Source organism: Oncorhynchus gorbuscha, unplaced genomic scaffold, assembly GCF_021184085.1.
Source record: "Oncorhynchus gorbuscha isolate QuinsamMale2020 ecotype Even-year unplaced genomic scaffold, OgorEven_v1.0 Un_scaffold_563, whole genome shotgun sequence".
Taxonomy (NCBI): Eukaryota; Metazoa; Chordata; class Actinopteri; order Salmoniformes; family Salmonidae; genus Oncorhynchus; species Oncorhynchus gorbuscha.
The window spans coordinates 173,087-184,852 of NW_025745394.1; the positions used below are offsets into that span (position 1 = coordinate 173,087).

General features: G+C 50.3%; 1 protein-coding gene across 1 annotated transcript in view; it reads left to right on the forward strand.

Moving 5' to 3' along the window:
* The first annotated feature begins 1,940 nt into the window (after positions 1-1,940).
* Positions 1,941-11,766, forward strand: part of LOC124018696 (receptor tyrosine-protein kinase erbB-4-like) — a 15,907-nt gene continuing 6,081 nt past the window's right edge. Inside the window, exons 1-3 of the mRNA XM_046334048.1 lie at positions 1,941-2,033; positions 3,105-3,275; positions 11,079-11,391. Of these exons, the coding sequence (XP_046190004.1) occupies positions 1,941-2,033; positions 3,105-3,275; positions 11,079-11,391 (577 nt within the window). The remainder of the gene's footprint in view (positions 2,034-3,104; positions 3,276-11,078; positions 11,392-11,766) is intronic.

The following is an 11,766-nucleotide window of genomic DNA, read 5'->3' on the forward strand; positions in this document are numbered from 1 at the left end:
CCACCAACCCACTCACTCACCAACCCACTCACACACCCACCAACCCACTCACACACCCACCAACCCACTCACTCACCCACCAACCCACTCACACACCCACCAACCCACTCACACACCCACCAACCCACTCACTCACCCACCCACCAACCCACTCACACACCCACCAACCCACTCACACACCCACCAACCCACTCACTCACCAACCCACTCACTCACCCACCAACCCACTCACTCACCCACCAACCCACTCACACACCCACCAACTCACTCACCCACCAACCCACTCACTCACCCACCAACCCACTCACACACCCACCAACCCACTCACACACCCACCAACCCACTCACTCACCCACCAACCCACTCACTCACCCACCAACCCACTCACTCACCCACCAACCCACTCACTCACACACACACCAACCAACCCACATACACACACATACTCTAGTACACAGACACACACACACACACTCTCTCTCTCTCTTCAAACACACACACACACACACAAACACACATGCACAAATACACAGACACACATGCACAAATACACAGGCACACACAAACTCTCTCTCTTTCACACACACACACAAACACACACACACATACTAATGACAGATTTAAGAGGAGATAGAATTAGCTGGGAGGTCAGTCCTAGGAGGACTCCTCTCTCTTCTCTCGGCTGGCGAGGGAAAAGCATCCTACATCTTAATGGGGGCATTCATTCTAATTACATGTTGACTGTGAGCTGTTGTTTGTGATTTGATTCGCCATAACACCCGCGCCTCTGTGGCTGGAGAAAAAATGCTAGAGATGAAATGAGGGTTGATTGCCGCACATTTAGATAATGCGCCAGCTCCCGCATGTTGGTTGGAGAGGGAATGAACAGGAAGTAAATGAGTGGACGAGGGAGAGAGGGAGAAAGAGAGAGAAGGGAGGAGAGGAGAGGGAGAGGGAGAGGAGGAGAGAGAGAGAGAGGGAGAGAGGGAGAAAGAGAGAGAAGGGAGGAGAGGAGAGGGAGAGGAGAGAGGGGAGAGGAGAGAGAGAGAGAGAGGAGAGGAGAGGAGAGGAGAGGAGAGAGAGAGAGAGAGAGAGAGAGAGAGAGAGAGAGAGAGAGAGAGAGAGAGAGAGAGAGAGAGAGAGAGAGAGAGAGAGAGAGAGAGAGAGAGAGAGAGAGAGAGGAGAGAGAGGGAGAGGGAGAGAGAGAGAGAGGGAGAAAGAGAGAGAGGGAGAGGAGAGAGAGGGAGAGGAGAGGAGAGGAGAGGAGAGGAGAGGAGAGGAGAGGAGGGAGGGAGAGAGGAGAGGAGAGGAGAGGAGAGGAGAGGAGAGGAGAGGAGAGGAGAGAGAGGAAGAGAGAGAGGGCGGGAGGGAGAGAGAGAGAGGATGAGAGAGGGAGAGAGAGAGAAGGGAGGAGAGAGAGAGAGAGAGAGAGAGAGAGAGAGAGAGAGAGAGAGAGAGAGAGAGGAGAGCGCTAGCTAGACTTATTAGAGCTGATCTAAGATCAGTAGACACTGTTTACGTCTCTCTCTCTCTCTCTTTGTCTTTGTGTCTGTCTCTCTGTCGCTCTCTCTCTCTGTCTTCCTTTTCATCTCTCTGTTGTTATCTCTCCCTCTCTTTCTCTCTCTCTAACACTATCTACTGTACATTGTCTCAGGCCAGCCAATGACTGAATGGTATTTCATGTTATTCTAAGATTCAGGGTGATTCTGTTATTTGGTATCAGCAGTCACCATGGTGACCAGTGACCACTATTCCTCTGGGACTCAAATGTACACAACGTACTAAAATCCTTTTAGTGGGCCTGAATGAGCAGTACACAGTATTAGAGATAGCAACAGGGCACCTTAGCATTCAGAGGTCGTTGTTTCTACACATTACCTTACTATCTGAATCAAACGTGTTTTATTATGACAAGCTGTGTCTTCTTTCTTCCAGGCTGGATGATAGACGCAGACAGCAGGCCCAAGTTCAAGGAGCTGGCTGCAGAGTTGTGTAGGATGGCCCGGGACCCCCAGAGATACCTGGTCATCCAGGTACGGCTCAGCCCTGCTCTCTCTCTCTCTGTCTGGTCTGCTGGTGGATGAGACACAAGGCAGTACAGTCCACTCCTGAGAAATGCATGAAAACCCTGTTTAGGAGTATTGCAGTTCGCTGAACTTAAATATTTCCTTTTTACTTTGCATATCTGCGTACTCTGGTTTAATGTCCACAACAGTCCCAAGATATTGTAAAAATCAGGATCATGTTGAGCAAGTAGACAGTTGAGGCATTCTCTGCCTGAACTTGATCAATTCCAAATCAAATCAAAACAAATGGTATTTTTCACATCCGCTGAACACCTTACAGTGAAATGCTTACTTACAAGCCCATAACTAACAATGCAGTTTTAAGATAAATAATTGTTAAGTGAAAATAGATAAGTAAAAAATATGATAAAAATGACAATGAATTAAAGAGCAGCAGTAAAATAACAGTAGCGAGGCTCTGTACAGGGGGTACAGAGTCAATGTGCAGGGGAACTGGTTAGTCGAGGTAATTGAGGTAATATGTATATGTAGGTAGAGTTATTAAAGTGACTATGCATAGATAATAAACAGAGAGTAGCAGCAGCGTAAAAGAGGAGGTGGGGGGGCGATGAGGTGGGGAGGGGGGGGGGGTCGCAAGGGTTCAAACTTTAGAACCCAGTTCCGTAATTTGAATATAAACATTTATTTTATCAAACAAAACTACGCTACATTTTATCTCTGGGACCCTCAGGATGACAAAACGGAGCAAGATGACTGAATGTAAGGTCATGATTTACCTTCAGAGGTGAATGTATCAAACCAGTTGCCGTGATGGAAGTGTTTTGTTGCTGTGCCTCTCCTCAAACAACAGCATGGAAGTGCATTTAGATGAACAATAATCTCAGCTTTCTGCCCATATAAGACATGTCCTGGGAGATCTGGTTACTTACAACGTCATGCTAATCACATTAGCATACGTCAGCGCAACTGTCCCAAATGTTGGTGTTGCGCAGCAAAACATTTAGCTACGCTGTGCTCTGCTGAACACAACCCAGTAGACAGTAATGTGATGTTGTGTATCTGTGTTTCCTAACTCAGGGGGATGACCGTATGAAGCTGCCCAGCCCCAAAGACAGTAAGTTCTTCCAGAGCCTGCTGGATGAGGAGGATGTGGAGGACTTTATGGATGCTGAGGAGTACCTGGTTCCCCATCACTTTAACATGCCTCCACTATCATACACAGCCAGGCTCCGCGTCGACTCCAACAGGGTAGGTAGAGGCACACACTTGTGCACGCACACACACGCACACACGCACGCGCACACACACACACACACACACACACACACACACACACACACACACACACACACACACACACACACACACACACACACACACACACACACACACACACACACACACACACACACACACACACACACACACGCACAGAAACACCCCCCCCCCCACACATGCACAGAAACAGACCACACACACACACACACACGCACAGAAACATCCACACACACACACACATGCACAGAAACATCCACACACACTCTCAAATTAACACACAGCCACACACACATACTATCCACAACAACTATTCCTCCTCTCTTTTCCTCAATGTCCTATCAGTCCTATCAGCCTCAGAAAGTATCAAACCCTACCTCCACTTCCATCTGATTTCCATTAATCTAGACAACCCTTCTCTCTCTCTCTGTCCCAGTGTATCTCCTCCAGTTCTTCTCTCTCTCTCTGTCCCAGTCTGCCTCCTCCAGTTCTTCTCCCAGTCTGCTCTCTTCTTCTCTCTCTGTCCCAGTGTATCTCCTCCAGTTCTTCTCTCTCTCTCTGTCCCAGTGTATCTCCTCCAGTTCTTCTCTCTCTCTCTGTCCCAGTCTGCCTCCTCCAGTTCTTCTCTCTCTCTGTCCCAGTCTGCCTCCTCCAGTTCTTCTCTCTCTGTCCCAGTCTGACTCCTCCAGTTCTTCTCTCTCTCTCTGTCCCAGTGTATCTCCTCCAGTTCTTCTCTCTCTCTGTCCCAGTCTGCCTCCTCCAGTTCTTCTCTCTCTCTCTGTCCCAGTCTGCATCCTCCAGTTCTCTCTCTCTGTCCCAGTCTGCATCCTCCAGTTCTTCTCTCTCTCTCTGTCCCAGTGTATCTCCTCCAATTCTTCTCTCTCTCTGTCCCAGTCTGCCTCCTCCAGTTCTTCTCTCTCTCTCTGTCCCAGTCTGCCTCCTCCAGTTCTTCTCTCTCTCTGTCCCAGTCTGCCTCCTCCAGTTCTTCTCTCTCTCTCTGTCCCAGTCTGCCTCCTCCAGTTCTTCTCTCTCTCTCTGTCCCAGTGTATCTACTCCAGTTCTTCTCTCTCTGTCCCAGTATATCTCCTCCAGTTCTTCTCTCTCTCTGTCCCAGTCTGCCTCCTCCAGTTCTCTCTCTCTGTCCCAGTATATCTCCTCCAGTTCTTCTCTCTCTCTGTCCCAGTGTATCTCCTCCAGTTCTTCTCTCTGTCCCAGTCTGACTCCTCCAGTTCTCTCTCTCTGTCTCAGTCTGCCTCCTCCAGTTCTCTCTCTCTCTCTCTGTCCCAGTCTGCCTCCTCCAGTTCTTCTCTCTCTCTCTGTCCCAGTGTATCTCCACCAGTTCTTCTCTCTCTCTCTGTCCCAGTCTGCCTCTTCCAGTTCTTCTCTCTCTCTGTCCCAGTGTATCTCCACCAGTTCTTCTCTCTCTCTCTGTCCCAGTCTGCCTCCTCCAGTTCTTCTCTCTCTCTCTGTCCCAGTGTATCTCCACCAGTTCTTCTCTCTCTCTCTGTCCCAGTCTGCCTCTTCCAGTTCTTCTCTCTCTCTGTCCCAGTGTATCTCCACCAGTTCTTCTCTCTCTCTCTCTGTCCCAGTCTGTCTCCTCCAGTTCTTCTCTCTCTCTCTGTCCCAGTGTATCTCCACCAGTTCTTCTCTCTCTCTCTGTCCCAGTCTGACTCTTCCAGTTCTTCTCTCTCTCTCTGTCCCAGTGTATCTCCTCCAGTTCTTCTCTCTCTCTCTGTCTCAGTCTGCCTCCTCCAGTTCTTCTCTCTCTCTGTCCCAGTCTGATCTCCACCAGTTCTTCTCTCTCTCTGTCCCAGTCTGCCTCCTCCAGTTATTCTCTCTCTCTCTGTCCCAGTGTGATCTCCACCAGTTCTTCTCTCAATCTCTGTCCCAGTCTGCCTCCACCAGTTCTTCTCTCTCTGTCCCAGTCTGACTCTTCCAGTTATTCTCTCTCTCTCTGTCCCAGTGTATCTCCTCCAGTTCTTCTCTCTCTCTGTCCCAGTCTGCCTCCTCCAGTTCTTCTCTCTCTCTCTGTCCCAGTCTGCCTCCTCCAGTTCTTCTCTCTCTCTCTGTCCCAGTGTATCTCCACCAGTTCTTCTCTCTCTCTCTGTCCCAGTCTGATTTGTAAGAGCGGCTTTGTAATGAGTGTTAGTCCTCCTACATTGGAGTTCATGTTTTCCCCTCATGTTGTCTCCCCCCTTTCCCCAGAACCAGTTTGGGTACCGGGATGGTTCAGGCTCGACCCCTGAGGAGGGCCTGGCATTGGGAGGGTCCCCGTCTTGTTAACACACAGCCACACACACATACTATCCACAACAACTATTCCTCCTCTCTTTTCCTCAATGTCCTATCAGTCCTATCAGCCTCAGAAAGTATCAAACCCTACCTCCACTTCCATCTGATTTCCATTAATCTAGACAACCCTTCTCTCTCTCTCTGTCCCAGTGTATCTCCTCCAGTTCTTCTCTCTCTCTGTCCCAGTCTGCCTCCTCCAGTTCTTCTCTCTCTCTGTCCCAGTCTGCCTCCTCCAGTTCTTCTCTCTCTGTCCCAGTCTGACTCCTCCAGTTCTTCTCTCTCTCTGTCCCAGTGTATCTCCTCCAGTTCTTCTCTCTCTCTGTCCCAGTCTACCTCCTCCAGTTCTTCTCTCTCTCTCTGTCCCAGTCTGCATCCTCCAGTTCTCTCTCTCTCTGTCCCAGTCTGCATCCTCCAGTTCTTCTCTCTCTCTCTGTCCCAGTGTATCTCCTCCAATTCTTCTCTCTCTCTGTCCCAGTCTGCCTCCTCCAGTTCTTCTCTCTCTCTCTGTCCCAGTCTGCCTCCTCCAGTTCTTCTCTCTCTCTCTGTCCCAGTGTTCTCTACTCCCCAGTTCTTCCAGTTCTCTCTGTCCCAGTCTATCTCCTCCAGTTCTTCTCTCTCTCTGTCCCAGTCTGCCTCCTCCAGTTCTCTCTCTCTGTCCCAGTATATCTCCTCCAGTTCTTCTCTCTCTCTGTCCCAGTCTGCCTCCTCCAGTTCTTCTCTCTCTCTCTGTCCCAGTGTATCTCCTCCAGTGCTTCTCTCTCTCTCTGTCCCAGTCTGACTCCTCCAGTTCTCTCTCTCTGTCCCAGTCTGCATCCTCCAGTTCTTCTCTCTCTCTCTGTCCCAGTGTATCTCCTCCAGTTCTTCTCTCCCTCTCTGTCTCAGTCTGCCTCCTCCAGTTCTCTCTCTCTCTCTCTGTCCCAGTCTGCCTCCTCCAGTTCTTCTCTCTCTCTCTGTCCCAGTGTATCTCCTCCAGTTCTTCTCTCCCTCTCTGTCTCAGTCTGCCTCCTCCAGTTCTCTCTCTCTCTCTCTGTCCCAGTCTGCCTCCTCCAGTTCTTCTCTCTCTCTGTCCCAGTGTATCTCCACCAGTTCTTCTCTCTCTCTCTCTGTCCCAGTCTGTCTCCTCCAGTTCTTCTCTCTCTCTCTGTCCCAGTGTATCTCCTCCAGTTCTTCTCTCTCTCTCTGTCTCAGTCTGCCTCCTCCAGTTCTCTCTCTCTCTGTCCCAGTCTGCCTCCTCCAGTTCTTCTCTCTCTCTCTGTCCCAGTCTGCCTCCACCAGTTCTTCTCTCTCTCTCTGTCCCAGTCTGCCTCCTCCAGTTCTTCTCTCTCTCTGTCCCAGTGTATCTACTCCAGTTCTTCTCTCTCTGTCCCAGTATATCTCCTCCAGTTCTTCTCTCTCTCTGTCCCAGTCTGCCTCCTCCAGTTCTCTCTCTCTGTCCCAGTATATCTCCTCCAGTTCTTCTCTCTCTCTGTCCCAGTCTGCCTCCTCCAGTTCTTCTCTCTCTCTCTGTCCCAGTGTATCTCCTCCAGTGCTTCTCTCTCTCTCTGTCCCAGTCTGACTCCTCCAGTTCTCTCTCTCTGTCCCAGTCTGCATCCTCCAGTTCTTCTCTCTCTCTCTGTCCCAGTCTATCTCCTCCAGTTCTTCTCTCCTCTCTGTCCCAGTCTGCCTCCTCCAGTTCTTCTCTCTCTGTCCCAGTCTGCCTCCTCCAGTTCTTCTCTCTCTCTCTGTCCCAGTGTATCTCCTCCAGTTCTTCTCTCCCTCTCTGTCCCAGTCTGCCTCCTCCAGTTCTCTCTCCTGTCCCAGTCTCTCTCTCTCTGTCCCAGTCTGCCTCCTCCAGTTCTTCTCTCTCTCTCTGTCCCAGTGTATCTCCACCAGTTCTTCTCTCTCTCTCTGTCCCAGTCTGTCTCCTCCAGTTCATCTCTCTCTCTGTCCCAGTGTATCTCCACCAGTTCTTCTCTCTCTCTCTGATCCAGTCTAACTCTTCCAGTTCTTCTCTCTCTCTCTGTCCCAGTGTATCTCCTCCAGTTCTTCTCTCTCTCTCTCTGTCTCAGTCTGCCTCCTCCAGTTCTTCTCTCTCTCTCTGTCCCAGTGTATCTCCACCAGTTCTTCTCTCTCTCTCTGTCCCAGTCTGCCTCCTCCAGTTCTCTCTCTCTGTCCCAGTCTGCCTCCTCCAGTTATTCTCTCTCTCTCTCTGTCCCAGTGTATCTCCTCCAGTTCTTCTCTCTCTCTGTCCCGGTCTGCCTCCTCCAGTTCTTCTCTCTCTCTGTCCCAGTGTATCTCCACCAGTTCTTCTCTCTCTCTCTGTCCCAGTCTGACTCTTCCAGTTCTTCTCTCTCTCTCTGTCCCAGTCTCTCTCACCAGTTCTTCTCTCTCTCTCTGTCCCAGTGTATCTACTCCAGTTCTTCTCTCTCTGTCCCAGTATATCTCCTCCAGTTCTCCTCTCTCTCTGTCCCAGTCTGCCTCCTCCAGTTCTCTCTCTCTGTCCCAGTATATCTCCTCCAGTTCTTCTCTCTCTCTGTCCCAGTCTGCCTCCTCCAGTTCTTCTCTCTCTCTCTGTCCCAGTGTATCTCCTCCAGTTCTTCTCTCTCTCTCTGTCCCAGCGTATCTCCTCCAGTACTTCTCTCTCTCTCTGTCCCAGTCTGCCTCCTCCAGTTCTCTCTCTCTCTGTCCCAGTCTGCCTCCTCCAGTTCTTCTCTCTCTCTCTGTCCCAGTCTGCCTCCACCAGTTCTTCTCTCTCTCTCTGTCCCAGTCTGCCTCCTCCAGTTCTTCTCTCTCTCTGTCCCAGTGTATCTACTCCAGTTCTTCTCTCTCTGTCCCAGTGTATCTCCTCCAGTTCTTCTCTCTCTCTGTCCCAGTCTGCCTCCTCCAGTTCTTCTCTCTCTCTGTCCCAGTCTGCCTCCTCCAGTTCTCTCTCTCTGTCCCAGTCTGCCTCCTCCAGTTCTTCTCTCTCTCTCTGTCCCAGTGTATCTCCTCCAGTTCTTCTCTCTCTGTCCCAGTCTGCCTCCTCCAGTTCTTCTCTCTCTCTCTCTGTCCCAGTGTATCTACTCCAGTTCTTCTCTCTCTCTGTCCCAGTTTGCCTCCTCCAGTTCTCTCTCTCTGTCCCAGTATATCTCCTCCAGTTCTTCTCTCTCTCTCTCTGTCCCCAGTTCTCTCTCCAGTTCTTCTCTCTGTCCCAGTGTATCTCCTCCAGTTCTTCTCTCTCTCTGTCCCAGTCTGCCTCCTCCAGTTCTCTCTCTCTCTGTCCCAGTATATCTCCTCCAGTTCTTCTCTCTCTCTGTCCCAGTCTGCCTCCTCCAGTTCTTCTCTCTCTCTCTGTCCCAGTCTGCCTCCTCCAGTTCTTTTCTCTCTCTCTGTCCCAGTGTATCTCCCCAGTTCTTCTCTCTCTGTCCTAGTCTGCCTCCTCCAGTTCTTTTCTCTCTCTCTGTCCCAGTGTATCTCCTCCAGTTCTTCTCCCTCTCTCTGTCCCAGTCTGCCTCCTCAAGTTCTTCTCTCTCTCTGTCCCAGTGTATCTCCTCCAGTTCTTCTCTCTCTCTCTGTCCCAGACTGCCTCCTCCAGTTTTCTCTCTCTCTCTGTCCCAGTGTATCTCCTCCAGTTCTTCTCTCTCTCTCTGTCCCAGTCTGCCTCCTCCAGTTCTCTCTCTCTGTCCCAGTCTGCCTCCTCCAGTTCTTCTCTCTCTCTCTGTCCCAGTCTGCCTCCATCTCTGTGTCCCAGTGTGTCACGCCCGACCCTGGCCTTTTTATCCACCCGCTCTCCAGGCCTCCTTTTTCATTACGCCGGCCTCCGTGTGTAAATAGCAGCTTCTCCACTAAAGCGCCGCCACCATTTGCTCAGAGACAATGAGTCCTGGGCTTGGCTATTTACTCTGCCGCTCGCCGCCGCTCTGCCTCGACCATGATCCTGCATCTCATATTGACTGTGTGCCCGTGTGCCCGTGTGCCCTCGTGCTGGCGGTCATGCCATGGCCCTAGGGGACCTGGACACAGGCACCCACACATCTGAAATGTCAAAGGTCAATATTCTGACTGAAACACATTTTCATTATGCAGTCAAACAGTCTAGGACTATGAATAGGACAGGGAGTCATGGGAGAAAATTGCAAAGTGAAAGAACTGGAACACTGGCTCCGCTGGCACAGTGAATAAAATAGACTAGCTAGGATGTGGCCCAAATGCCCCCCTGCCTATACAGTACACTTATTTTGAGTTCTGGTCAGAAGTAATGCACTATAAAGGGAATAGGGTGCCATTTGGGATAGAGTGTAATTCTGACTCATTTGCTTTTCTGATTGAACCTCACCGGAGGAGAGGATAATGGGGGCCTTTTAAAAACTAGACGGGGAGAGGGATGAATAGAGAGGTTGGGCTAAAGGAGGAGAGGATAATGGGGCCTTTTAAAAACTAGACGGGGAGAGGGATGAATAGAGAGGTTGGGCTAAAGGAGGAGAGGATAATGGGGGCCTTTTAAAAACTAGACGGGGAGAGGGATGAATAGAGAGGTTGGGCTAAAGGAGGAGAGGATAATGGGGCCTTTTAAAAACTAGACGGGGAGAGGGATGAATAGAGAGGTTGGGCTAAAGGAGGAGAGGATAATGGGGACCTTTTAAAAACTAGACGGGGAGAGGGATGAATAGAGAGGTTGGGCTAAAGGAGGAGAGGATAATGGGGCCTTTTAAAAACTAGACAGGGAGAGGGATGAATAGAGAGGTTGGGCTAAAGGAGGAGAGGATAATGGGGCCTTTTAAAAACTAGACGGGGAGAGGGATGAATAGAGAGGTTGGGCTAAAGGAGGAGAGGATAATGGGGCCTTTTAAAAACTAGATGGGGAGAGGGATGAATAGAGAGGTTGGGCTAAAGGAGGAGAGGAGAAGAGATGATTGCAGAGCGATGGAGTGATGGAGAGAGGACAGAGGGAAAGAGTGGGTGAGAGTGAAAGAGAGGACCCCCCCCCCTCTCTCCCTTTGTGGCTCCCCAGAAGGTGACTAATATTAGCAGTAAAACATTGTGGGCAGGGGGATGGCTCTCTAGTAGAAACTCTGGCAAGCTGGCCCAGCTCTAATAGCTTGGAGCTATCCTGGAGAATATCAGGAAATATACTTGCCCTATAAGTCATGTAATATGTTTGTTGTTGTTATTGTTGTTGTTCATAGGGTTCAGGTGTTTAAATACCAACTGGTTTTTCCTCCTTCTTTCTTAGAGACCTTTGAACCAAACTATACCCTGGAAAACAGCCGCAGAGAAATTTAATTCACAACAACATGTTGGTTCATGGAATCAAACGTTTTCTCTCATAACTCTGGTCCAGATTTGATTTCAGAGTAACTATACAGGCGCTTTCTTGTCAGAGATGTTAATCTCCATGAGAATAATAAATTACATTAAATAAATTAAAAACATCCTTGATTTGTAAGAGCGGCTTTGTAATGAGTGTTAGTCCTCCTACATTGGAGTTCATGTTTTCCCCTCATGTTGTCTCCCCCCTTTCCCCAGAACCAGTTTGGGTACCGGGACGGTTCAGGCTCGACCCCTGAGGAGGGCCTGGCATTGGGAGGGTCCCCGTCTTGTGTCTCCTCTCCAGATCCTGCAGGCACGCAGGGGGCAGCCCTGGACGCCCTGGAGGACCAGCGCTGCAACGGCACGCTGCTCAAGAAGAAGACCCAGACAAGGCCCGGGGCAGAGGACAACAACGGGCAGCGCTACAGTGCCGACCCTACCGTGTTCCTGGGGGACCGGGGTGTGGGGCCCCGGGGGGACACGGACGAGGACGGCTACATGACCCCCATGAAGGATAAGACCTCGTCAGGTAGGTAGACCATCTGGGGCTGGCTTAGTCCTGAACTAAAAAACATGCACAATGAAGAATCTCCATTGGAATAGCTAGGCTTATCTGTGTCCGGGAAACCCAAGCCTAGAGCCTAGACAGATCTAGACCTAAGAGTCAACGTCTAGACATGCCTGCAGCTAGGAGACACTGACTAGACGTAAAACAGCTTGTCATTTCAACCAGTTACTCCTATGAGGGCTCAGTGAAAAGAGCCAAGCTTTGTTTGTTCCTTTGAAGTCAGGTGGAAAAATGAAACAGTTCAACAGTTCAACACCAGTTCAACACCAGTTCAACACCAGTTCAACACCAGTTCAACACCAGTTCAACACCAGTTCAACACCAGTTCAACACCAG